This window comes from Rhinatrema bivittatum, chromosome 2, assembly GCF_901001135.1.
Source record: "Rhinatrema bivittatum chromosome 2, aRhiBiv1.1, whole genome shotgun sequence".
Lineage (NCBI taxonomy): Eukaryota > Metazoa > Chordata > Amphibia > Gymnophiona > Rhinatrematidae > Rhinatrema > Rhinatrema bivittatum.
Genome location: NC_042616.1, coordinates 392,902,753 through 392,925,455, shown reverse-complemented (window position 1 = coordinate 392,925,455; position 22,703 = coordinate 392,902,753). Strand labels below are relative to the sequence as shown.

Sequence of the window (22,703 nt, the reverse complement as noted above, 5' to 3'; positions counted from 1 at the left end):
ATCTCTTCCAGGTCGAAGACACCGGGCTCTTCGTCTTTGACCTTGGCACCACCCCGGGCCGAGCACCAAGGGAAGCCGAGGAAGCATCTGCACCAGTTGCCTTTGAATCATAGTGCTAGGTTCAAGTTGACACCGGCAATTATTGTGATGCCCCTAAGCAACCCTGCGGTGAGAAGTGCCTATCCTCCATCGATGTCGGGGATCAGCGATGGTCTCCACCATTCCTGGATTCAGTCACCAATCCACATCGGGGCTCTGAGAAGGACCTGGCCACCCCTCCTGCCTCCCAGTCTGTTTTGGATTGACAACTTTTGAGGAAGAGTTGAAGCGCAGAGTCCAGCTGGCGGTCGATTGGGCACTGCAGGGCATTGAACCGGTGGCACCGACGATACCAGTGTCCCAGATCTCCCTGTTGGAACTGCTACTGGAGTGTCTCAATATGCTCATCAGGGTATTGCCAACCCAGCTGGTGCCAGTTCCCGGGGGTGGGGAGGCACCAATGCTCCCCCTGCTCGATGTGGTGCTCATTGCCTGGAAGAGAGGTGGTAGTAGCCAGGCAAGGCATAGGGGTTACTGCCTCTAGGCATCTTCCATGGCAGGCTTCTCCCCACTGAGAAAGTGGGGAGAGTGAGTGGGGAGAGTGAGTTTGAAGCCATGGTATCCCAAGTACCACCGGATGAATAGCCTTTTCCAGGACTAAGTATACGATGGTTTCAGAATGCAGAGATCCAGTGCAAAGCGGCTGAGTAGTAAAAGAGAGCACACTAGGTAAAGGCTCGCCATGTATGGAGGACAGTAGTAGTGGAATAGGTGTCTGAACTGTAGGGATTCGTTGGTGCTCCACGAGTTGATGGAGATGAAGTTTCCGCCTGCCCCGGAATCTACAAGGGCTAGCATGTGGAATTTGAGGGCCTCTGAAATAATAGAGACGGGAAGTGTTAGTGGAGGAGACGGAGAAGTTAGACCTAGGAAGAGTCCTCCAGTGGATCCTAACTGGCATTGGGCAAGGACAGGAACCTCCTGATGAAATTTTCCTAGAACTCTGTACCTCTTGTGAGCGTTCACGCATGCGTCGATCGATTCATCCAAAGAGATCGATGAGAGAGTCTAGGGTACTGGGGAGGTCATGTGCCGCTAGTTCGTCTTTGATGCGGGGGTTGAGACCCTCCAGGAAGATGGCCCGTAGATAGCCCAGGTCCCAGTGTAGTTCTGAGGACAAAGTTTTAAACTCAATAACATAATCAGACAAAGGTCTGGTACCTTGTAAGTGCAGGAGAGCAGAGCCAGCGATGGTCTTGCGGGCGGGATAGTCGAATACTGAACGAAAGAGTGTGAGAAATCCTGTCAAGTCCTGGAGTATGGGGTCATTACGTTCCCAGAGAGGTGAAGCCCAGGCCAGGGCTTTTCCATCTAGCAGAGATAGAATGTATGTAGTTTTGGAGCCTACATCTGGGAAATAGGTAGGTTGAAGCGAAAAGTGCATGCAGCACTGATTTAGAAAGCCCCTACATAACAGGGGATCACCTGTAAAGCATGTAGGTGATGGCAAGGGTATGGAGAGACGTACAGGCGTCACTGTAGAAGAGAGGGCCTTGTCAGGCATTCTAATAGAGTTCAGCTGAGAGTTGAGCTGATTAAAGGCGTCAGTCAAATTCTCTAGTGTCCGTTGTTCGGCTAGACGTTGGGCCAGGCCAGGAATGGCCTGAAGGGCTGAACGCTGTGCTGGGTCCATGGAGTTAGCAATCTGTTATGGTTTTGGTGAACCCCAGGCCGAGGTGAGAGGTGTCTCCGCCCACAGGGAGGAGCCCCATGGGCCTCACCATCGGTGGGCGTGGTCTCATCGATGTAGGACACAGCTGTGAGAGAGACTTTATTAAGGAGAAATAAAGTACATAACCCGAGGAGTAGGAAATGTAATAAACACAGTCTGAGCAAATAAAGTAGTCAGGATGATGATGTAGATATGAAGGTCAGGTAGTAGCCCGCAGCACGGAGTACACCCAGGGATTCCTGCATGATAATGTAAATTCCTCTGAGTGCAGATCTGGTAGTGGCCCGCAGTATGGGGTATGCCGAGGAAGCTGTACTGTAGATGCCAAGGAGACAGAGGTCAATGATACAGGAACCAGGTTGTAGACTTCGTATAGAAGGTGGAATATACTGAGGCACAGATAGAGTAGTGTAGACAGACTGAAGAACGGTAGTGGCCCAACGAACAGGGTACGCCGTGAAAACTTCAGTTAAGTTGATAGAAGTTGGAGAATGTACTCACCCAAGGAAGTCCCAGCAGAGATACCCAAGGAGCGGGTCAGGAAGTCCCAGGCAGGAAGGCCCTCCGAGGAGCGGATAGCCAAGACATGGAAGAGCCCCTGAGGAGCGGGTACTCAGACCGTCCGAATGCCAGGAGTAGAGTCTGGAACAGAAGATCCAAATTAGAGCGGATTTAACAAGCGAGAGAACTCCTTGCTAACTCGTCCTAGCAATGGGCCAGTCTGTTTAAGTACACTAGCGGTGTGACATCATCAGGAGGGGACGCCCCCGAGGTTCCTGCCATGACGTATTTATAAGGAGGCCCTGCACGCGCACCTAAGTGATGCCGGAAGTAAGATGGTGGTCGGCAGTGCCCCCGCTGTCCTGGGGATGCCGGGGAAGTTGGCATTGGTTGGCGGAGGCCGCCATTCTCCTAATGATTGACGGTGCAAGGAAAAAAGAGGTGAGCATGAGAGGTTGCAGTTGTCTGTGACCAATGGGCGCAACAATCACCTTGCATTTGTCCACATTAAATTTCATCTGCCATTTGGAAGCCCAATCTTTTAGTCTCACAAGGTCTTCCTGCAATTTCACAATCTGCTTGAGATTTAACTATTCTGCATAATTTTGTCATCTGCAAATTTGATCACCTCACTCATTGTACCTCTTTCAAGATCATTTATAAATATATTAAAAAGCATCAGTCCAAGTACAGATCTCTGAGGCACTCCACTGTTTACCTTTGTCTACTGGGAAAACAGACCAATTTAACCGTATTCTCTGTTTCCTGTCTTTTAACCAGTTTGCAGTCCACAAAAGGACATCGCCTCTTATCCCATGACTTTTTAGTTTTCGAAGAAGCCTCTTATGAGGGACTTTGTTGAACACCTTCTGAAAATCCAAATGTACCACTTCTATCGGTTTACCTTTGTCCACATTTTTATTCACCCCTTCAAAAATGTAGAATTGTGAGGCAAGACTCCCCTTGGGTAAATCCTTGCTGGCTGTGTCCCATTAAACCATGTCTATCTAAGTGTCTTGTGATTTTATGCTTTATAACAGTTTCCATGATTTTTACCGGAACTGAATTCAGGCTTACCCGTCTATAGTTCCCCTGGAGCCCTTTTCAAATACCGGCTTTACATTGGCCACCTTCCAGTCTTCGGTTACAACGGATGATTTTAATGATAGGTTACAAATTAATTGTAATAGGTTCACTGTGATTTGGTTCATTTCATCTGGATTATCACCCTTGAAAACTGTCTCTGGAACGGGTATCTCCCCATTTATTTTCTAAAGCAGACTCCTGTGCATCCAGCCTCTCCTTCTTTCTAAAGTTGATAAGAAGTGGGGTTAGGTTGAGGTGGACAGACCAGCAGATGAATGCAGTCAGCTAACGGGCACAAAAGAAGCTTCTGCTGGCAGTAGCCAGGGCCAGGAAGTTGGGGAGGGGGGGGGGGGGGTGCTGGAGGATTGGAAGCTTATTTAGGCCAGTGTGTGACTGACCCTGTCATATCTTCCTGCTCTGTCTGGCTCTTCGTTGCAATTACTCCTATTTCCCCCTCCCCCGCTCCTGTTTCCCCCTCCCCCGCTCCTGTTTATTGTACTTTCATCTGTCAGTTCTAATGTAAGCCGGTATGATGTTTCACACTAATGTCGGTATATAAAAGTTTCAAATAAATAAATAAATATTCCTCCTTTGTTGCCTCAGTAGCTTCCCATCTGCCACATCCTTTGTGCCTGGTTCGGGTGGAATTTTTCTCATCTTATTGTCACAGCATGGTGGAAGGCAATTTTGGGACATCTATTCGGGCATATGGCAAGAGCATTAATCACATGATAAAAGTTGCCGGGACACTGCTGAGCCTATTTGGGCTTTCTTCCAGCTCCTCAGCAACCATGGTTTGGTCCCTAAGTGGATCAAGGATGTGGGAGGTGTTGGGGGTCTGTTCATACCCTTGGCTTTATGGCCTGGGATGGAATCTCTACCCCCTTTCCCTTTGCATGGACTATTTTGTACACTGAAGGACGTTGTGGCAGCTTGGCCATGCTCTTCAACCGATGAGGTGAGACATCAATGCTGATTCTAGACCGAGGCAAAGAAGACCTCCAGCAAGGGATGTTTCTACAGCCACTTTCTTCAGCATGTGCAGCGGAGATGGGGAAAGGGTTTTTTATGGCCTTAATCGCTTGCACTGGCTATAGGTGACTCGGTTCACCTATAGCCAGTGTGAACTAATAGATGTGTTGCCATGTACCCCTGAGAGCCATAGTCAGGAATGTGAATAATGTTGCTCATATATGAGGTGTAAGGTGTAATGTTTTCTTCTGTTTATGGCGAATTGTCCAATTTTGATTTAATCATGTACAGTTGTAATATGCTGGCCCAGGCGTCTATCTTATGAACATATTTTCTTTTCTAAAAATAAAGTGTTGGTCTGTTCTGTTGCGGATGGTCATGGACATGGGAAGGAGGAGGGAGTGCTGATAAGCGGTTGGTTTTGCTGGAATTTCTGTTGCTGGCCGAGTCATGGGAAAAATGCTTAGAACATCTGGGCCTAGAGCCAGCTGTTAAACAATCAGAAGGTTGGAGTCAATGGACCTCTGGTCCTCTTTCAGCCTCACAAACTGTATAATAATTTCATGCTGTGGGTTTGGTGCTGCTTTTCTGTGCACAGTGATGTACAGATTTGTGTAAATATATGGTGCTACTTAAAAATAAACTAATATTAGGGGGAGTGGGAAGGGAAGCATTTAGTTTGTGCTTTATTTAATTGTTGGAATAGAAACATTTCAACTTGGCACTAACAAAACATCAATCATACACTGTGTTGCATTTTTCCCCAATAAATTTACTTTGTTATATCAATAAAAATGGATTTAGGAATGCTGGGGACTCTTGGGGCCAGCTTGATCGATATTTGGCTAATTTTAAAACACATGAGAAAATTTACTGTCAGGACAGACCTCTGTATTGTAGCTGAGTTTGCTCTTAACATTTAAATGAGGTGCACTCCCGCAGATGGAGGCCTCAGTCTAAAGGATTGTTTCTCAGCCCTTTGAAGGTAATTTTCAAAGCGTTGTGCGGGGGTTGCGTACATAATGTTAGCATATACACATGCATATATGCTACTTCATAAACCTCAAGAGAACATATGTGTCACATCTAAATGCCAACGGGAAAAAGTGTCAGTTTAGGGGTGTTCGAGGGCTGGATTTAGAAGTACATGCACAAGTTTCTATTTTGTAAGTGGTATATGCTCATACAGTACCAGATTCAGCTATATGCTTGTACACCTGCTAAGTAACTTGTGTAATTAAAATTGCTCTTGTCTTTTGTCTGTAGTTTTTAGGTAGGAAGTCTGGGTGAACTGGTGGGGGGTCTGGGTAAAGTGCTGGAGGGTCTAGGTGAAATGGTGAAGATCTGGGTGAATTGGCGGAGGTACTGGCAAACTGAGCAAACGTATGTGCACAAATACATATTTTCTTAAGAAGAGTACACACACGCAATATGAAATAGCTGCCACCGAATTAAATTCTGGGTTATTGTGCACGTAAAATGTACTCATATTTTTATAAAATGGGTAGAGAAAGTATATTAACTTATTTTGCTTATTTTTATTCTGTAACTTTGTTTCTCCTAGGACATGCAGGATGGTAGTCCTCACAGATGAGTGATATCATTAGATTTATTTATTTATTTATTTAATTCTATTCTGTACCGACATTCATGACACATGTCATATATCGGTTCACATCAAACATGGGAGTTTAACAACAATAATCATAGCTAGAGAGCTACTGATAGAGTTAAGGGAAGTGGTAAGTAGTAAGTTACAAAGAACGAGGGTTACAGGAACTTGGAGGTTGGAAGAGAGTAAGGAGAGAGGAACAGTTGAGTTACAGTAAATATATGGATTAACAATGGTAAGAAGAACAGTTAAATGATATATGATAGATGGATATATGATAGATGGAGCTTGGCACGGAAAACGTTTGTCAAAGTTTCTAGAAGTTTTGACTGGCACACTGAGCATGCCCAGAATGCTATTATCCGCATGTCCACGCGAGGTCCCCCTTTAGTCTCGTAACATAGTAAAATACGAGCGAAATCCCACCTCTGCCCTTCTCCTCAGCTGGACTTCATAGGAGCCAAACTGGACACAGCTCAGGCAAAAGCGTTCTTGCCCCGAGATCGGGCTCTTGCCCTATCCTCGTTGGCAGCCTTGGTGCACAACAGTCAGTGCGTGAGTGCTCGCCTACTGCTTCACTTGCTGGGACACAGGGCAGCGTCTGTTCATGTAACCCCATTAGCCTCTCTCTACATGCGCAGAATCCAATGGACGTTGTGATCTCAATGACAGCAGGCATCACAGGACCTCACAGCCCGTGTCTCCGTCACGCAACCTCTGAGGACCTTCTATCCTGGTGGGAAAAACTCTCCACTCTGGAGCAGGGAATTCCCTTCCAGGCTGCCCCACCTCAAATAGTGCTTACCACCTATGCCTCTCCCCAGGGCTGGGGGGGCCCATGTGGACAACCTCCACATGCAGGGTCACTGGACAGCTTAAGAAACTCTGTGTCCGATAAACGTTTTGGAGCTTCGGGCAATTCGTTACTTTGGGCGTTCCGCTAACGCTTGTCCCACAAAGTGGTTCTGATCGGCATGGACAATCAGGTTGCAATGTGGTACATCAACAAGCAGGGAGGCACAGGATTGATCCTCCTCTGCCAGAAGGCTGTACAAATCTTGTCCTGCTCTCTGTCGCAAGGGGTGTCCCTGCGAGCCATGTACCTGCCTGGGATGCTGAATGTGCTAGCAGACTATCTAAACCGCGCTTTTCACCCACTCGAGTGGTCACTGGACCCAACAGTGGCAGCCTGGATCTTCCTGTGGGGAACTTTGGATATGGACCTGTTCGCCTCCCCATTCAACTGCAAAGTGAGCAATTTTTGCTCCCTATTCAGGACGGATGGTCATCCACCTGCCAATGCTTTCACTCTTTATTGGGGCATGAGTCTCCTGTACTCGTACCCTCCTCTTTCACTTCTCATGAAAACTCTCCTGAAGCTCCAGCAGGACCAGGGGACCATGATCCTAGTAGCACCTCACTAGCCCAGGCAGTTCTGATTTCCTCTCCTTCAGGATCTGTTGATCAGGGATCCCATCTGCCTGGGTACTGCGCTTGATTTGATAATGCAGAATCGGGGTACCCTGCGCCATCTGAACCTCTGGGTGTTAGCCTTGATGGCCTGAATGTTGAGCGCCTAGTCCTTCAGCCCCTGGCTCTCTCAGAAGGGGTCATCCAGATACTGGTAGCTTCCAAGAAGCCTTCCACTAGGAAGTCGTACAAGCTGAAGTGGAAGATGTTCTCAGTGTGCTGTGCAGAGATGGATTAGATCCATTCACATGCCCACTTCCCAGGTTCTTGGACTACTTGTGGCATCTTTCTGAGGCCGGGCTTAAAACCACCTCGGTCAGAGTCCATCTGAGTGCAATTAATGATTACTATCAGGGTGTTTCTGGCACATCCCTCTTGGTTCAGCTGATCATAAGTCGCTTCATGTAGGGCATGCTGCAGCTAAAGCCGACTCTGTGGCCTACCGTGCTTTCTTGGGATCTCAGTGTTGTGCTGGCACGTATCATGCATCCTCCTTTTGAGCCTATGCACACCTGTGAGCTGAAATTCATCACCTGAAAGGTCTTATTCCTGCTGGTGGTTACTTCGGTTCGCAGGGTAAGCGAACTTCAGGCCTTGGTAACGTAACCACCTTTCACAAAATTTTTTCATGATCGTGTGGTCCTCCGTATGCATCCCAAGTTCATGCCTAAGGTCATGACTCATTTTGACCTTAATCAATCCACCTTTTTCCTGAGGCCCCATTCTAATCAAGGGGAAGGGGTCTTGCATACTTTGGATTTCAAGAGAACTCTGGTCTACCACTTAGATCACTCAGCTGACTATAGACTGTCTACCCAGCTATTCATATCTTTCGATAAAAACAGTTGGGGGTCGTGGTAGGTAAACAGACCTTATCCAGCCGGCTAGCAGACTGCATCTCATTCTGCTGTGCGCAATCATACTTTCAACTTGAAGGCCAAGTTCAGGCTCACTCTGTGAGGGTTATGGCGGCATTGGTGGCCTACTTGTGGGCGGTCCCCATAACCAAGATCTGCAGGGCTGTGACGTGGAGCTCCATAGAGACGTATGCTGCCTATTACTGCATGGACAAGGATGGTTGACAAGATGGTAAATTCGGCCAATCTGTCCTGCACAACCTCTTCCAGACTTAAACCCAACTCTTCCTACCTTGGGCCCTCTACTTGAAACTAGGCTCCCTACCTTCCATCAGTACCTCAGTTGTTTTTATGCCCATTTGCACCTTGTTCGGTACTTGTTGGTCTTGGTTATTGTTGGGAACAGCCTGGAGCTTGGTATTCACCCATCTGTGAGGACTACTATCCTGCTTACCTGTAACAGGTGTTCTCCTAGGACAGCAGGATGTTAGTCCTCAGGAAACTCGCCCACCACCCCACGGAGTTGTTTTTTTTGCGGTTTATTATTTTATTTTTTCGCTCGTATTTTGCTATGTTACAAGATTGAAGGGGGACCTCGCATGGACGCGCAGATAGTGGCATGCTGGGCATGCTCAGTGTGCCAGTCAAAGCTTTTAGAAACTTTGACAAAAGTTTTCCGAGCTGTGCTTCATTTGATGATGTCATCCATCTGTGAGGACTAACATCCTGCTGTCCTAGGAGAACACATGTTATAGGTAAACAACTGCACTATTTGTTTTAGTTTAATTGTTTTTCCATTGATAAGCAGGCTGAATTAGCTATACTATCTGGGTGACGTCATCCAGTGGCACTGAGACAGAGCTGTCTCTCTAAGCTAGCAAATCTTTGCTCCATTGAGCATGTGCTGCAGTTCCCATTCAATTACTTGTGGTAAATCTCCTCAGTTCATTTTTTTCCGCATTCTGTATGGACGTGTGGACGACTGTCTCTCTGATCTCCTCACTTATATGTCAGCGACTTAAAAAAACAACCCAGCACTTTTCAGTGCTATGATGGCCTAGAGACCAAGATTGATAAACTACTCTTGTGGGCAAATCATCTCCCTAACAAACGGGCATAATTACTGCTACCTCTGTTTAGGCCCTGACCATGATCAGGCCAACTGTTGGGACTGCGGACGGATATCTCTGCAGGCCCAAAGACAACATGCCTAGAAAATTGCCCACTTAAGAGAAGAGGCTGGGGATCAAGACTCTTCAATTTTGGAAGAATTAGATCCATCCCTCAAAAATGTGTGGTCAGAAGATCGATGCAATCCTTTTCAGGGCCTAAGGTACATCATCCTGACATCCATCAGAGAGCTACATCTATGGGCATGTCAGAAGCGCCAAAGTTGTTGGCAAAGCCCAAGTCTCACTTCCCCAAGCTTCCTGAAGCCAAGATTGTGCACAAGACTTCAGTGACGCACGCTGCTCCAAAGAGCGCACATGCTGCTAAAAAGGCCCATCTGCAAGATGCGTTAAAGCATGCCTAGATGAAATGCGTGGCAAACAATGCACCAAAGCATTCTCAACGAAGCCCATGGCACACGATGCACTGAAACAATTGCCACACGATGCAATGAAGCAATCAGCGTATTTATTTATTTATGTATTTGTTTGTTTATTTAGGCATTTTTATATACCGAACATATTGTATACACCTCATGTCGGTTTACATAGTATAGTGGACAATCTTTAACGACCTGTCCTAAAATCACTCAATAGAGTAAAATAACAATAAATAAAATAGAGATACAAATAAACTAAAAAATACAATCACCCTTGTTCTTTGCTTCTTTAGATATTTAGACACCCTATAAGAACATATAAAATTATATCTTAATCATTCTAAAATAACAAAATACATAAAATTCATTCAAAATCAAATTAAAATAGGGTTAAAATAGGTATTATACATAGTTACATGTTACAGGGGAAGTCACTAAAGGAATCATATTGTGCTGTTGAAAGCCTGCACAAACAGCCATGATGCCCTGAAGCATATGGGCCATGATGTTCCAAAGCACAAGACGCATGATGCAGCAAAGCACCCTTGACGCAGTGAAGCAGTCACCACACAATGCTTTGAAGCCTAAGGTATGCATCACAGACAAAGGGAACAAGTGTGTCTCATGCAATGGTTTCTTCGAAGTCAACTTCTCAAAAGGCTGGTCATGGCTCTGGAGATCCATGTTCAATGAAAAAGTCTGTCTCAGTTCTCAAAGGAGGCACACTATCAGTAGCAGACACATTCAAATCTAGAAAGGATTCTGCTATTCCAATCACAGGAGCCTATGATCTGAAGACATTTTCTGATCTGGCGTTATCCTTCTCTTCACCACAGTGGTCTCCTTCCAGCACCTCCTCTGAGTCATTGCAAAGTGGAAGACAGGGTTTTTGGGGCCTCTCAACAGCATCCAAAAGAAAGAGAGACTGCAGACCTTCAAGAGGAACTCGAACCCAGGCACAAGGGGTTCTGGCCAGATCAGTCATCGCCACGTTTCAACCTTTATCCTCTTCCAGATTGCTACGAGCAGTACCACTACCAAGGCATCCGAGGCATCTCCCTGCCCACCAGTCCAGCCCCAATCTACCAGCCTATAGGGGATCCTTACTTCCTCCTAGAAGCTCCCTTGGGAACTCAACAGCTATTCAAGCTCCCCCCCCCCCCCTCCAAATCAACAAAGGACTCAGGCCCTGGGGAAAGAGACTTGGGAAAGAACCAGCCTGTGTGTTCCAGCCCCAAAAGAACTATAAATATTTTTATGGCCCCATCAGTGTGAAGTCATCACTGGGAGATGGCGTTACAGTTGTTTAGCCAGGCCTTCTCCTAGAATGCTCTTCCCTTTTCCTTCTACTGCATCATAGGTCCACAACTTCATCCACCACAAGACTATTTCTACCTAATTGGTTCTTACTGTCTCTTGCAGCAGGTGCTTAACTTATTTATCTATGCATTTTTACTCCTGGGAGAATTCTGTGCATAAAAATTTAAAATTCTGCAAAATTCTGCAACCTTTATATTGGTCAAAATAACACAATTCACATGACAGTCTTTAAGTAAATACATTTAAATTAATGCAGAAAAAAGTTATTACTTACAGATGCAAAATTTTAAATATTTTGAGCAGAATTTCCCTAGAAATTCACCGTAAGAGTATCCCTTCCACTCGCTCTCCCTACTGCCCTGGCCACATTGCCCTCTCAGGCTCCATCTCCTCCACCTGCCAGTATCTCTCCCCTCCACCTCTAGGCTCAACCCCTTCCACTCTATTGCCAGTCTCAGAGTTTGACCCCATTCTCAGGCTCCCTCTATCCCTCCCTCTCTCACACACATGCTCCCTCTCTCTAGTACAGAGACACACACCCTCATACTGGTTCCCTCACTCTCTCGCACACACAAATCCCCTCATACAGGGTCCCTCTTGCATACACAGCCACACAAGCTCCCTTTCTCACACATACAGCCTCACCCAGGCTACCTACGTCTCTCTCTCATGCACCCCTTCGCACAGGCTCTGTCTCACACATACACAATCCCTTCACACAGGCTAGCACCCTCACATACACACGATCCCTTTTTCATACAAACAAGCTCCCAATCTCTCTCTCACACACACACACACACACACACACACACACACACACACACCTTCACAATCTCCTCTTAAAGGCTCCCTCTCTCTGGCATCCACACTCAAGCACCCCCCCCCACCCACCCTCTCTTACCTCCCATGCTCTCTCTCACACCCTCCTGCTCACTCTCTCCTCCCCTCTCTCATCCCCCTGCTCTCTCTCTCACCCTCCCCTCCTCTCGCTCCCTGCTCTCACCCTTTCCTCTCCCACACACCCCTCCCATCTCCTCTCTCGCACCCCTCTCCCTCTCCTCTCACACACACACATTCACTCTCACCGGGGCCTTCATCTTTGCTGCGAGCGGAGCACATCCTGCAGCATATGGGGGTCTTCATCTTTGCCGCGAATGGCATTATTTACAACCAAGATGGCTACTTACAATCTGCCTCCTATCTATAGGTCATATCTATATTGTGCATATATAAATTACCTATGTGCTTAATGCTCTTTATTTTTCAGTGTAATCCACTTTAGGAAAAGGCAGAATATAAATATAAATTATGCTGCTATTACTCCTATAAACTATGTTGATATAATAAATAAAATGTATACAAAAAGAGACCTAGCAATTGAGACCCAAAGAGAAAGCAGAAGAACTGAAAAACAGGCAAGTTAATATTTAACACATGGTCAACATATTGGAAAAATAACTTTTAAAATGCTTCATAAATCATTGTAACCCCATCCAGGGAGGCGAGCTGCACTCTGATGGGGCCATAAAAGTATTTATCACTCTTCGGGACTGGAACCTCAGGCAAGTTCTCCCACAGTCTTCCCCTCAGGAGGGGAAGAATATCTCTTCCAGGGCCCAGAGTGCTAGGGGTGACTTGGATGCACATTTCTCTTTACTCCTGGGGAGTGGTGTCTCTATTTCCCAGTGTATATGCAGAATTTAGTCCTAAATCTATGTTGGAGCCACTGACTTAGTGTCTAAATACAAGTCTTTAGTGATGGGCAATAAGGTTGTAAAATGACAGTATTAACAGAATCCTCTGCACCACATGTATCTCTCTCTTCTCTTACAATCTTTCCCTCTATCTGTGCAAGACTGTCAGGACCAGGCCAAGGGAGGCGTACACCCACCAGGGATTCGATGGATGGAGCTCCCAGCTGGGCAGGGTATCCTTTTGCTGGGTGGAAAACCTCTTCCTACTGGTAAAAATCTTAAGTCTTTTGCACAGTCAATTCCTCTCCCTCCCCAGGGAGTGAAGATGCCAGATGGGTGTCCTCAGTGATCTTTACACTTATTCACAATTAGGTGATCTTTCTGTTTTCTCGCTTGCTCTCTCTCAGACTCTTTCCTTTCTGGATCCCAGCTGGGAGGATACCCTGGAGACAGGCAACTTACCCTGCTCCAGTGCAGGAGAGAAGGGGCAGCCAAAACTCTTCCTCCTGGATCTCAAAACTGAAGTCCTTTCCCTTCAAAAAATGTAACACTGGAGTTCCTCCTTGCAACGAGTCGCCACCCTTTCCTTCTTCATTGAGGGTATGGAAGGGCAGGTCTTCCTTAACTTGGGTAGCCTAGACACAGGGTTCCTCGTGCCCTGAGCCCAGATGGCATCCAGGGTCTCACAAAACTCCTACCAAGAAAATTTGTCAAAACCCGAAAAAACAACCCAGAGGGAAATCACAATCAGTCAGTGAGTGGACTGGAAGAAATACCTTCCTGACCCTGATCAAGATGCCCAGTCAGGATGTGCCTGACTCCTCTGATTGGGCCTGAAAAACCAAAAAATATCCTCACTAACTTTAAGGAAACCATAAGGAGCTGCTTAAACCTTCCCAGAGGGATGGCCATTCTAGCACCCTCAAAGGGAGAGGCTGCATTTGAATGGTAATCTCCCCACTCTCTAACCTAACCTGCCCTAGCTAACTAACACTTTACCCATGACTTACTGGTAACAGAACCAGGTATCTGTTACATTATCATGTTTATTTATTTAAAATATTTATGAATAGCTTAAGTGATATAATTTCCCTAAGCGATGTATTATCCCCTCTTTTACTATTGTACAACATCCTTTCATTAAAATTGGCTACTTTTCTCCATATTCTCTAATATGGTAGCAGTATACTCTGTGAATTGTGGAACAGATGTGGTCTTCATTTCATTTCATTTATTAAAATTTATTGATTGCCTACCACAGGGAGGCCTAGGCGATTTACAACATTAACATACATAATAAAAACATAAAAATAACAAATACAATAACACATGAATTGCATATGTTTCACAGAAATAGACAATCTCATGTAAATAAAATGAATAATCAATCACCCAAAGTATGTAACAGAATCCTCACATCTGTAAAGATATTTCTTCTGCTGGCAGCACTCTAGAGTATGTTGTATGCACGCTGGAGAAGGTACTCTTTCAATGACTGTCTGAACTTTTTTGCATCATCCAAAGACCTGAGCTCAAATGGAATGAGATTCCATTGTGTAGGCGCTGCAATGGAAAAAGAGGTCTCACGAGTACTATATAAGTGAGCTTGTTGAACAGAAGGAACTTCTAGCAGATTCAATTGAGAAGAATGTAAGCATCTTACTGGTTTATAAATGCGTAGAAGGGCATTTAGCCAGTAAGAGGAATCTGAAGTTAACAACTTAAAAACAACCATAGCTATTTTGTAAGTAATGCGTTCAGCTATTGGTAACCAATTCAGATTGTATAAGACTGGAGAAATATGATCACAACGCTTCGAATGAGATACTAGACGCGCAGCCGAATTAAGTAATAATTGTAACGAATGTAGTGTCGTTTTAGGAAGACCAATGAACAAACTGTTACAATAATCTAAGTGAGGAAAGATGATCGCACGAGTTACAATCAGGAAATCTCGATCAAATAACAATTGCCTTAACCCAGCAATAAGACGAAGTTTGAAAAATCCACTTTTAATAAGAGATCTAATGTGAGGACGAAAAGACAAAGTGGGGTCAAGTAAAACTCCTAAACTCCTGATGGGTTTATCTATAGTGAATGAGATGTCATCAATGAGAATTGAATCATGGGAAGGAATACAATGAGGACGATGGATCAATACAATATTGGTCTTGTTGGTATTAAGCATAAGTTTGTTTTGTTTTAACCATCGCTTAATTGAATCTATGCACAAATGCAAGGTATCAGAAGGATCTGGGAAGGATCTGAGATCTTTTCAGTATTTAACTGGAGAATACACGCTTTCTGTCTGTATTTGCAGACTAAGAAAGCATTATCTACATATTGAACAAGCATGGTCTCCCAGGATTTTAGATGAATTAGAAACAGGCCGATACAGAAAAACACGCAGGAGAGTGGGTGAGTGCACAGGCCACTCTCCTGGGCGTGCGATTCAGGAGGGTGGCCTATGCAAATTAGGTCCCGCAGTAAAAGGAGCGGCGGCTGTCAGCGGGTTTGACAACAGACGCTCAATTTTTCCGGCATCTGTTCTCAAACCCGCTGACAGCCATGGGTTCGGAAAACAGACGCCGGCAAAATTGAGCATCCGTCTTCCGACCTGCAGGCTGTAGGCCAATTTTAAATTTTTTTTTTAAATTTTAACTTTTTTTTTTTACTTTTGGGGCCTCCAACTTAATATCGCTATGATATTAAGTCGGTGGGTGTACAGAAAAGCAGTTTTTTTCTGCTTTTCTGTACACTTCCCCGGTGCCGGCTAAAATTAACGCCTACCTTTGGGTAGGCGATAATTTCTGAAAGTAAAATGTGCGGCTTGGCTACACTTTTTACTTTCTGTATCGCGCGAGAATAACTAATAGGGCCATCAACATGCTCCACCAGAGCTTACTGTACTGTATCGGACTGTTTATATGCTAAACCTGAGAATTTTGACGGCAACATCATCTCTACGATTTGTCCTACTCTAACCACAACATCTCTCAGAGATACTACTTCACCTAAACTGATAGCAGCATGGGATACAGAGCTCAGGACTGAGTTACAAGAGGAGGCAAGAGGTAGATTATGCACATCATCTGCACAAAATGGGAGTATATTTTCAAACAACCTTCTTAAATTAGGTGGGAAACATGCATTTCAAAGTGAATTATCCCACCAAATTTTCCCACCTGCTGTTATGTGTGCAGAAGGTTTTTTGGAATGTTTATGTGCGCGCTTTTGAAAATGTAAAAGTATGCGCATAAATCCAAACTCTGCCCCAGCTCTGCCCCCAGAAATGCCTCCTCTCAATCCAGGTAAATTTATGTGCAAACATGGCCATATGCATGTAAGTTTACTTGCATATTGGACAGGCAATGTTGTAAAAGGCCATTTCTGCAGGTAAAACACTGTTTTAGACACAGAAGTGCCTTCAAAATTTATTCACAATATATCCATATGCTGCATTAAAAGAGAGCATTGAACCTATAGAAAGCCACTGTTCTCCAGGTTTAGCCACTCCAGTTCCCTTTGCTGGAGAGATTGTGGTATATTTGGCTCTTGCATTCCCAGGTGGTGGGAATGCTGTCACATTCAATCCTTCAGGTGACATGTTCAGTCAAAAATATCTTATCATCAGTAACTTTGGCCTTGTACTCTCTAATGATATGCTTCTTGGGCTACTGTGGAACAGACTCTGCTCTAAATTGTCATAAGCAGGTAATAATTTAATCTATGTTGCAAAGCACATTGTAGCCTTTTTCTGGAAGTCTATTCCTCAAATAGAGCTCAGGAGACATAATAATATCTGAGATAGCTATTATTGAGCACATACCACATGCTTTAAAAGGTAATCTTGAGCAGTATACTAAAATATGGAATCCATACTGGCACTAGAATAGACAACAGACTTTAATTGCTCAAATTAAAACACATTTAACTAGAAAATGTTTATTCTTGTATGCAGTTTAGATTTGACATAGTCATGTTTTTTGTCATTTTGCTGCCTTGTCTTGTGTTGATGGTATGATCTGCAGATATATGATACTGTATGTATATATATGCCTGTATGAATAAAAAAAAAAATCCACTTACTAGATCACTTGGGGGGCAAGTGGATTTTCTCCAGCAAGGCAGCAGTGTCTTCTGCCCCAGTTGGGGCCTTGGGTGGAGCAGATGTAGTCTTTGGCCTAAATTGAGGCCCTGTGGTGGTAGGAGGCATCTTTGGCCTCCATCAGAGCCTGAGAGGACAGAGAGAGAGAGAGATGCAGTGGGAGTGGTGGAGTAGAGGAGGAGACTGAGAATGCTGGGGTTACAGAGTAGTGACAGGGGGAGGGGGTGCTGGAGGAGAGAAAGATGATTGTATGTGCATATATAACCTTGCAATATATATGTCTTTCACATAACCCTTTCTGTAATTACACAATGTTAGGTTCTATCTTAGGAGTTACCACCCAGGAAAGAGATCTAGGCGTCATAGTGGATAAAACATTGAAATCGTCGGCTCAGTGTGCTATCACGGTCAAAAAAGCAAACAGAATGTTAGGAATGGCAAATAAAATGGATGTCATAATACCTCTGTTTCGCTCCATGGTGAGACCACACCTTGAATACTGTATGCAGTTCTGGTCACCCGCATCTCAAAATAGATATAGTTGCACTGGAGAAAGTTCAGAGAAGGGCAACCAAAATAATAAAGGGGATGGAACAGCTACCCTATGAGGAAAGGCTAAAGAGGTTAGGGCTGTTCAGCTTGGAGAAGAGATGGCTGAGGGGGGATATGATAGAGGTCTACAAAATCATGAAAGGATTTGAACAGGTAAAATATGAATTGTTTATTTACACTTTCAGATAAGGGGGCACTTATTTACACTTTCAGACTAGGGGGCACTCCATGAAGTTAGCAAGTAGCTCATTTAAAACAAATCAGAGAAAATTCTTTGTCACTCAGCGCATAGTTAAGCTCTGGAATTCATTGCTAGAGGATTTGGTTGCGGCAGTTAATTTTAAAAAGGTTTGGATACGTTCCTAGAGCAAAAGTTCATAAACTGCTATTAATCAATAAGGCTTAGTAGCTTGACATCTATTCATTTAATGTTTGGGTACTTTCCAGTTATTTGTGACTTGGTTGGCCACTGTTGGACTCAGGATACTGGGCTTGATGGACCCTTGGTCTGACCCAGTATGACATATCTTATGTTCTTATGTACTTTTATAAAAAATTGCCTCTATAGCATTGCAAGGCTCAGGTTTTGTAATGTTCAAAACTGCAGGCGCTTTTAGTTCAATCACTAACACAGCTTCAATAATGAAACTGCACAATTTATTAGCATATGAAATTATTCATTTTTACTAAAGAAATAAGTACGCCTGGTTAATTTGTTCATAACACATACATAAATGATTCACAGATTTATGCAATAGCTTGCTTGAGATTTATATAAAATATTTCTATTCTGCCTTTTTTCAGTAAAATTGTACAAGACAGATCACACAAACATCAAAATGAAAACAACTCACATAATAAATGCATACGATAATCATGTCATAAATAACAAGAAGTAAAACCAGGAAACTACAGCGGATATCAATCAAATGCATGAAGTAAAAGTTTCCAAAAATAAAAATGTCTCCAATGTTTTCATAAAAAAAAAAAAAATCAGTTTATTGTCTTATACCAACTTACCAAGAGACCATTGATCCTTGATTTGCACGCATGATCCTCAGTAGACCACAGTTCTGAAGACATATACCACTGTTCATGTTTGGAATCTGTGGTCCTATGTGCTCCTACAATGAGCTTGATGTCCTAGAATGCAGGCCTTCTATAAACTTTTTTTTTCATGTCCTTAAACTGTAATCAATAATATCCCAGCTCAAGTGTTCTACTGTGTAGCTGATTTGAATGCAGGATGGTAGGAAAAGCAGTTGTTGCTTTTTATTCTGCAATGCTGCTCAACAAATCCATGCTGCCATAGCCATCAGCAAGAGGTATCTTCTGACTCCATGAAATTAGGAAACCCTGAAGTCCTTGCAGTGCATTAAGTCCTAATTGCAAATAAATAATAGCTTTTAGGCATCACATTAGAACAGAATTCCTTCTGTCCTGGGCTAGCAGATTCAGTAATCTGTCCCCACAAGCTCTGACATAGTTACATCGGCCTCAACTTTATGTGCACACATCTTTTATTAAACACACAAACACCATTTAACCACAGTATCTTTTTGGAATTAAACACATAAACACTATTTAACCACAGTATCTTTTGAAAAGCTAAGTGCAGTACTTGCATTGACTCAACTTTCTCATGCAACAAAATAACAGGATTTGCAGCTATGCAAAATACTAACAGCCTAAACTAATATTCAGACATAAAGTACTGGTGAAATCGCCATTTCAACTTTATCTAAAACAATTACAACTAACGCTCAGCTTAATTTTAGGGCCAGAAAATGTGAAGAGCTGCTTTTAGGCATTGTATCAGAGCAGATTCCTTTTGTCCTGAGCTAGCAAAATCAGTAATCCGCCTGCACATGCTCTGTGCTAGCTTTTAACTATACAGTTCTTAAAGAGAGAGCACACAATTTGCAGCCCAGCAATATTATAAGTAGCATCTCACATGATTTTGTTGTTTTTTACTAAAGGTGGGTTACAATAGTGTAGGAATGTGCCCTTGATAGCGACGAAATGCGCTGCTAACCGGGTACTTCTGCCACCCACTTTTCAAAACAAATTATTGGGGAGGAGTACGGTTGAGTAATGAGGCATGAGTATATGGCAAGTGCTTTTCACCTCTTATGAGTAGGTACTGGAAAAATTTTAGAATTCCTGTTTGTATATATATAGCATGACCTAAAATCTTTCTAACAGCTCCTGGTTACAGGGATGCTGCTATGTCTGTGACTTTGTGCCTGGAGTCCAATACTAGTAACTTTTAATTACAGTAATTGTAATGTGAATCTGCTGTAGCCATGAAAACTCTTGACATGACTACAAGAAAGAATATAATGCTCTGCTTCATGCATGACAATGAGATTTTTGCTTGAGGAGAAAAGTGGTGTTAGTGTTGGCAAAAGCACCATGTGCTGCAGGACATCAGCAGTTGTTTGTGACGGAATAGAATAGCTGATAGCGATATTATATTTATTTAAAAAAGGTAAAAGAAAATGTTTCAGTTTTACTTGTGGATTTCATTGGTGTGTAATTTAAGATTGATGAATACGTAAAGTGAAATTTATGGGGGCACAGTTCTTCCTAATGCTGTCTTGTGAATAATACTGAGATTAAACTTTGCTAAATATATCTGGCTGTTTCATTTACCAGTGTGCAAATAACATGGATTTAATCTTGGCTCTTGCCACACTTGGTCATTTTTAATGACATTTTCTGCAGCCTTTTTTGAAGTGTGTCATCACTGAGTGTTCACCCTACACAGTGTAGTTGTCGATGCTAGGAAAAGACTGAACAGGAGAAATATGAATCATATTCAGTATTCATATGTCTGGCAATATTTTTCTATGGGCTCTGCAAATTCCAGTTTCTAAACTTCTTTATAACAATGATTTGCAAGGAGTTCAAGGAATTTTATAGCACTGTGGCTCTATAATAGCATATTTTAATAACTGACCTTTGTGAAGAAGAAAAATATTAGAAACATAGGGCCAGATTTGCTAACCTACGCATGGGCATAGATTTGTGCGCGCAACCTGTTGCGCACAAATCTACACCCGATTTTATAATATGCACGCGCAGCCGCGCGCATGTTATAAAATCCGGGGTCGGCGCGCGCAAGGGGGTGGACGCTGGTACACCTTGCGCACACCGAGCCCTAGGGGAGCCCCGATGGCTTTCCTCATTCCCTCCGAGGCTGCTCTGAAATCGGAGCGGCCTCGGAGAGAACTTTCCTTTCGCCCCCCCCTCCCCCCGCACCTTCCCCTCCTTTCCCCTATCTAACTGCTCCCCAGCCCTACCTAAATTCCCCCCCCCCCACCTTTATTATTTAGGTTGCGTCTGCCTCTGGGTAGGCGTAGGTTGTGCGTGCCGGCCTAGCAGGCCTTCGGAGGCCTCTGGCCACACCCCGGCCCCGCCCTGGACCCCCCCTGCCCCTTTTTTCAAGCCCCGTGACATACGAGCATCCCGGGGCTTGCACGCGTCGCCGAGCCTATGCAAAATAGGCTCGGTGCACGCAGGAGCGGGTTATCGGGGTTACGCGCATAACATATGAGCGTAACCCCGATAACCCTATAGTCTAGCAACATCCTAAAGGTTACATTTCTTCCTAAAAATGTTTTTTTTCCCCATAATAGAATAATAAAACTGGGGTTTTCTAGTCTGACTGGTACCTGGAAGCTGAGTATTTCCAAGAGCAAACAGTGCTGTCTCACACCCTCTGTAAAAGACCTTTGTTCTTTCTTCACAGATGCTGTCTTTGGAGAGGAAGCTTGAGACAGAGCTGAAGGACAATGCCAGGGTCATTGCCTGTCGCTTCCCCTTCCCGCACTGGATCCCAAACCACATCACTGGGAGAGGCGTGGATACTGTGTGGACTTACGACTTCCAGACTTTCAGAAGACATGACGAAAGATATCTAGACCCCTCTCCTCCACGTCCCACCTCCCCACTGACTCCAGCAAATAAAGAATAAAAAGTAATTTTATTTGGAAACTATCTTTTCAATTTCTTGTTTTGTTTTAGAAATATTTTTGTGCTCTGGATGGTAGTGCTTAAGAAGATAAAAAAATTGGCAGTGATGAAACAAATCTTTTTTTTTTTTTTTTTTTTTTTTTTAATATCAGCAGGCCAAGCCTATGGAGACTGCAGCTGTTTGCTTTTCCCCATGTGGCTGTATAAATGACCCTCACTTTGTCCCAGAGGGAGTGCTGCATTTCGGTCTCCTTTGTAGTCTTAGTACCAGGCCTCACCTGACCAGGGATTGTACCAACTGGCTTTGTGATACGGAGTTGTCTACTCAGCTAAACTGTATCCAGCAAACTTGTATTTTTTCAAGGACAGAAAGCTGAGGAACCCTTGATCCTTGCGGCTTGCTAGCTCCATCCATAACGCTGGGCATGTGATGATGGTACTCCTAGAAGACATCATTATGCAGCAGTTTTTAAAATAACTGTATTGAGCTGGTGCAAGGAAATCAATGCAGGTAACACCGAATGCTGGAAAGCTCACCTTCATATAGTGACAAAGTGAAAACTTGCTGATGTAAAATAAAACAAAAAAAGTCTTTGTATTGAGGACCCAATTTAGGAAATGCAACTCAGCTGTGCAGGATAGTACAGGAGAATACTAATGAACCAAGATTTGTGTAAATCATGGCTCTTGACGGACCAAGGCACTCTGTGTACCTTTTTTTTTTTTTTTTTAAATAAATTGCAGGTTTGGGTTCTTTGGCACTTAGATTTGGTAATCTCTCAACTAGAAACTGCTCCAGTCATCTCCTGCATTCCTTCCTCTGCCCTTTCCACCAGCATTGATGGGAGGTTTGTAAGGCAAATGCTGCTTATGCTAGGTAGGGGGAGGTGGGGGAACCAACGTCATCAGTCAGCTTCAGAGATGGGGAAAGGAAGAGGAGGAAGGTAGGTGGGGACAGAAGCTGATATTGGTGTAACTTTCAATACGACTTCATCTGGTAAAACAGCGTTTTACATGTAAAAGTGGCCTTTTACAAAACTGCATGCCCAATATGTGGGTAAACTTACATATGGCATGTTCCTGTGTAAATTTACTGAGGGAGAAGCGAGGATTTATGTGCATACTTTGTAAAATTTGACCCTATGCATGTACATTTTTAGGACAATTTAATGCAGCCCAAACAGGAGTGTAACTTTTGTGGGACTAATTTTCTAAGCAAACTTGGGTAAGTTT

The 22,703-nt window shown here is 43.9% G+C and overlaps 1 protein-coding gene across 7 annotated transcripts in view; it reads left to right on the top strand.

Annotated features, from left to right (window-relative positions):
* The window catches only part of ATPSCKMT (ATP synthase c subunit lysine N-methyltransferase), a 147,335-nt gene extending 125,746 nt beyond the window's left edge, over positions 1-21,589 (top strand). For 6 of the 7 annotated variants that reach the window (XM_029590028.1, XM_029590031.1, XM_029590029.1 and 3 more), the window contains one exon: positions 21,247-21,585. In XM_029590028.1, coding sequence (XP_029445888.1) covers positions 21,247-21,471 — 225 coding nt within the window. In that variant the 3' untranslated portion in view covers positions 21,472-21,585. Of the gene's footprint in view, positions 1-21,246 lie in introns of all 7 variants that reach the window. The other variant, XM_029590034.1, reaches the window with a different exon arrangement.
* The last annotated feature ends 1,114 nt before the right edge of the window (positions 21,590-22,703 follow it).